Genomic DNA, 5679 nt, shown 5'->3' with positions numbered 1-5679 from the left:
CTGCTTGTGTTCCCTCTCTCGCTGTGTCTCTCTCTGTCAAATAAATAAATAAAATCTTTAAAAAAAAAAAAAGAAAGAAAATAATTTTGTCTCATCTGACCTTGGTGGCCTTCCTGGAAAGCCAACCCTGGAGCAATAGAACAGGGCCTGGGAAATCTTGAGGGGCTGCCCTAACTTGGGGTCCTGACTTTTAAATAGCTTGTCACTTTAAGTCTGATAACATTTCCCTTTTTTATCCCAACATTCCTTTTATCTGCTTACGCAAAAGTTCCCTTTGGAATTTTTTATCAAAAACTATCATCTGGACCCTAAAGACTGCACCAAAAAAACTACAAGAGTGATAAATGAATTGAGTAAGGTCTCAGGATACAAAAATCAATGTACAGAAATCTGTTGCATTTCTATACACCAATAATGAAACATCAGAAAGATAAATTAAGAAAACAATCCACTTATAATTTCACCAAAAACTGTAAGATACCCAGGAATAAACTTTACCAAAGAGGTGGAAGACCTGTACTCTGAAAACTGTAAAACACCGATGAAAGCAATTGAAGATGACACAAAGAAATGGAAAGACATTCCATGCTCATGGATTGGAAGAACAAATACTGTTAAAATGTCTATACTACCCAAAGCAATCTATACATTTAATGCAATCCCTATCAAAATACCAGCAGCATTTTTCACAGAACTAGAACAAACAATCTTAAAATTTGTATGGAACCAAAAAATATCCAAAATAGCCAATGTACTCTTGAAAAAGAAAAGCAAGAAGTAGCTATGAAAAACCAGCAAGAAGTAGCTATGATCAGTCGTTGCCCTTCTTCCCTAACAGCAGTTATCATTACCTCTTCAGAGGGGAGAATGATGGATAGTTGGAAGGCAGGCACGCAGGCAGGGACAAGGGGCCCCTGCCCTAAGAGGAAGCCACCCTTAAAAGGATTTTACACCACCCTGGAAGGAGTCCTCCACCCTTTCCCATATGATAGACAAATACCTGATTGAATGACAGGTGCAGGGAGGGTTAATCAGATTAAAACAGCTCAACAAGCCCATAAAACCCCCTAGACTTAGAAACTTCAATGGCAACCCTCTTGGGTCCCCTCCCTCCTTGGGAGCTTTGTACTATCACTTTACCATTGCTCAATAAACCTTGCTTTGCTGCCCCCCCCCAAGAAAACCCCACTAATGCAAAGGGATACATGCACCCCTATATTTATAACAGCATTATTTATAATAGCCAAGATATGGATGCAGCCCAAGTGTCCATCAATTGGTGAATGGAAAAAGAAGATGTGATACACACACACACACACACACACACACACACACACAGGAATATTATTCAGCCATAAAAAAGAATGAAATCTTGCTATTTGCAAAGACATGGATGGAGCTAGAGAGTATAATGCTAAGGGAAATAAGTCAGTCAGAGAAAGACAAATACCATATGATTTCACTCATATGTGGAATTTAAGAAACAAAACAAAGGAGAAAAGGAGGGGAAAAAAGAGAGACAAATTAAACAGACTCTTTTAAATTTTTTTTTAATTAACATATAATGTATTATTTGTTTCAGGGGTACAGGTCTGTGATTCATCAGTCTTACACAATTCACAGCACTTACCATCACCCAGCCACCCCATCCCTCTCACCCCCCTCCACTCCAGCAACCCTCACTTTGTTTCCTGAGATTAAGAGTCTTTTATGGTTTGTCTCCCTCTCCTGTTTTGTCTTCATTTTTCCCTCTCTTCCCCTATGATCCTCTGTCTTGTTCCTCAAATTCCTCATATCAGTGAGATCATGATACTTGCCTTTCTCTGACAGATTTATTTCACTTAGCATAATACCCTCTAGTTCCATCCACGTCATTGCAAATGGCAAGATTTCATTTTTTGATGGCTGCATAATATTCCATGTGTATATATAGCACATCTTCTTTATCCATTCATCTGTTGATGGACATCTAGGCTCTTTCCATAGTTTGGCTACTGTGGACATTGGGGTGCATGTGTCCCTTCGGATCACTACATTTGTATCTTTGGGGTAAATATCCAGTAGTGCAACTGCTGGATCGTATGGTAGCTCTATTTTCAACTTTTTGAGGAACCTCCATACTGTTTTCCAGAGTGGCTGCACCAGCTTGCATTCCCACCAACAGTGTAGGAGGGTCCCCCTAGGAAACAGACTCTTAACTATAGAGAACATAGAGATGGTTACCAGAGGGGAGGGGGTAGGGATATATCCCTCCCCCTCCCCCTCTGCTCCACCCCCTGCATGCCCTCTCTCTCAAATAAATAAAATCTTTAAAAATAAATAAATAAAATGTCTGGATTGATCCTCTACATCTCTTTCTTTTTTATATTTTCTATCTTCTATTTTCCGAAAGATTTTCTTCCAACTTATTATTGATCTGTTCAAATTTTGGAAATCATGTATTTATTTTTCAAAAGTTCTATTTTGTTTTTTGAGTAGCCTTTTGAATAGCATCTTTGTCTTGTTTTATGGATGCAATACCTTTTCAAATCTCTATGGAAATATTTAAAACTTATTGAAAATTTTCTTTTGTTCCCTGCATTACCCCTGTTTAAGCTTCTATAAAGCCTTATTTTTATCTTGGTCTTTCTCTCATTATATTGAAGGCACGCCATGTATTAAGTATGGGAACCTCTGTGCATTGAAAAGCTGATTGGGCATTCTGTGTACATGAGCAATGTTTGCCAACTGTCAGGTTGGATAAAGTTAATTAAATGTTGAGTTAGGCATTATGATGTGGAAACTCCCAACTCTCCAAACCTGGAGATCTTTTTTCTGATATCATTCAATTTCTTTAAATTTTTTTTTCCTGGAATAACATCTTGTTGCTGAATGGTCAGTCAGCAGAAGTGTGTGTGGTTTTATTTATTTATCTATCTTGGGGGTCTTTATTTGGACGTTTAATCCCCTCTATTTTTAGTCCCTCATTTCATCCCTTCCATCTGTATCCTGTGCATCAAGACTCCAAGCTTTGGCTTTATCCTGCTGCATCAGTTACCACTGTTAAAAAGAAAACCATAGGCTCAAAATGGCATCACTTGGGCCAGGCTGAGTCACCAAACTGGGGCTTAAAACCTAACCTAACTGCAGATTCAACCTCCCCCAGAAATAGAACTTAACCTGTCAATCAGAAATTTTCTGAGCAGCACCAATGATATAATTTGTCACATGGGCCCTCTCTATTCCCCAAAAAAGGAAGATGAAGTAATCCATCTAAAAAGGTCCCCTGCCCTTCTCCCTAAGGGAGGGTGACTTTGCCTGAAACAATCCTTTCTTTTCTTTTGCTAGTAACTTTCTTGCCCCATTCTCCTTTCTTTTTATTTTTTTAATGAAATATAGTTAACACACAATGTTATATGAGTTTCAGGTGTACAACATAGTGAATCAACAATTCTATCCATTATACTATGCTCACCACAAGTGTGGCTACCATCTATCATCATACAATGCTACTGCAATATCATTGACTATATTCTTTATGCTGTGCCTTTTATTCCCGTAACTTATTCATTCCATAATAGGAAGCCTGTATCTCCCATTCCCTATACCCATTTTGCCCATCTCCTACCCCATCCTCCTTTCTATAGAAAGCTTCCATTTCATACAACTTCTTGAAACTCCCCTTTACTTGCTAGATGGGATGCTGCCCAATTCATGAATCACTTAATAAAGCCAATCAGATCTTCAAATTTACTCAGTTGAATTTTGTTACCACCACTCATCTTCCATCTATATTCCACCTTGCAGAATTTTTTTTTTTTAAGATTTTATTTATTTATTTGAGAGAGAGAGAATGAGAGACAGAGAGCATGAGAGGGAGGAGGGTCAGAGGGAGAAGCAGACTCCCTGCCGAGCAGGGAGCCCGATGCGGGACTCGATCCAGGGACTCCAGGATCATGACCTGAGCCGAAGGCAGTCGCTTAACCAACTGAGCCACCCAGGCGCCCCACCTTGCAGAATTTTGTTGAAATCTCTCACCCTCTGATGGATTCTCCTGCTCTTGTTATGGGTTTATATGTTCTTTTTATTCCTTCACCATCATTTTGGTGGAGTCTTGAGGAAAGGAGATAAAAACACATATTCAATTTTCCACCTTTAATAAGACTGCTTAATTTCAAAAGTATTTGTGTTACAAACTCCCCTCCTATCCTTGTATATTTGGTCTTGTGAACAGTATAAATTTTCTAGAAGAATAAAGAAGTGTTTCTGTATATTATGGGAGTAAGGTTCACATAACCTTGGGTGGTTTAAAGTATCCTACTGAGTGATCTGGACAAGGGGAAGTACTAAACATACTTACGGCACTGTGAGATAAACTCTCTCTTCATGACTTCAGAAGCCTGGTTACTCATTTACAACTGGGATAAGAGAAATGTTCAAATAACTAGAGAAGTTCTATAAAACACTTGTTAAGTTTTTATTCTACTACCGAACCATGTTCCCATAAACCTCTGGTTACCTCTAAATTTCCAACATCTGGAAGAGAACAAGCTATGGTATCACGCAGCCAACCCCTCCTACATCCTACTCACTCAAAGAATTTCCCCTTTGAGCAATTATAACATTGGCTGCTTACTCATACCAGATTCCTTACGATTGGCTGGGAATGCAAATAAAACGTTGTTTGCCTATAATGAGGTCAATAAGCTGCTACATAAATGCACACAAGTTCCCAGTCTTAAAACGACACGAAGCATTTGCTATCTTCTTTCCTTTTATTATTTTCATGTGAAACCTGGAGAGTAAACATTCTCCCTGGCCAAAAGAAAAGGTCTTTGAAGGGAGAAGAAGAAAAAAAAAAAAACCCTAAAATGGGTCTACTGAGTTCTAAAAACCCCGAAACCAAGCAAGCCCGGATTCTTCTTTTGGGACTTGACTCAGCTGGGAAGTCTACCCTCCTTTACAAATTAAAGCTTGCTAAGGATATTACGACCATCCCAACAATAGGTTTCAACGTGGAGATGATCGAGTTGGAAAAGAGTCTTTCACTCACAGTCTGGGATGTTGGAGGACAGGAAAAAATGAGAACCGTGTGGGAGTATTACTGTGAGAACACCGATGGGCTGATGTATGTTGTGGATAGTACGGACAAGCAGCGACTGGAAGACTCCAGGAGAGAGCTGAAGCACATTTTGAAGAATGAACACATTAAAAATGTGCCTGTTGTCCTGTTAGCCAACAAACAGGATGTACCTGGAGCTCTGACTGCCGAGGACATCACCAGAATGTTCAGAGTGAAGAAGCTCTGCAGTGACCGGAACTGGTATGTGCAGCCCTGCTGTGCCATCACCGGGGATGGACTGATGGAGGGGTTCAGGAAATTGACTGGATTTGTGAAAAGCCACATGAAATCAAGAGGAGACACTTTAGCATTCTTTAAGCAGAACTGAGGTCCAAGCAGTGACATATTGGTGAAATTGAAAGGGTAATTTTTTTCCTATGCCAAGTGAGAAAAGCAAGTTGCCGAGTTAGCAAACTTTTCCTAAAAGGTTATCTCACCTAAATTCAGCTAAAAACTTAGAATAATATCTAGAAAATATTATTTTTGGCCAGGCACTTTAGTAAACTATGTGGTAATGATAGTTGAGAATAAAATCTTACAATTTTGTGCATGTTGGATAAATAAGAATAATTGTGTTT

At 39.1% G+C, this 5679-nt stretch overlaps 1 protein-coding gene across 1 annotated transcript; it reads left to right on the top strand.

The window, feature by feature from the left end:
- Positions 1–4850: 4850 nt before the first annotated feature.
- ARL14 (ADP ribosylation factor like GTPase 14) lies at positions 4851–5429 on the top strand. The gene has a single exon (XM_021702660.1). It carries the CDS (start codon positions 4851–4853, stop codon positions 5427–5429), a length of 579 nt encoding a protein of 192 aa, XP_021558335.1.
- Positions 5430–5679: the final 250 nt, after the last annotated feature.

The sequence above is a fragment of the Neomonachus schauinslandi genome, chromosome 1 (assembly GCF_002201575.2).
Source record: "Neomonachus schauinslandi chromosome 1, ASM220157v2, whole genome shotgun sequence".
Classification (NCBI taxonomy): Eukaryota; Metazoa; Chordata; class Mammalia; order Carnivora; family Phocidae; genus Neomonachus; species Neomonachus schauinslandi.
The sequence above is the reverse complement of the archived record's forward strand: the minus strand, read 5'-3'. Positions and strand labels throughout refer to the sequence as shown.

Bases quoted from the DNA above. Each gene is read 5' to 3' on its own strand.
- ARL14 (XM_021702660.1), top strand. From the start codon at position 4,851: ATGGGTCTACTGAGTTCTAAAAACCCCGAAACCAAGCAAGCCCGGATT.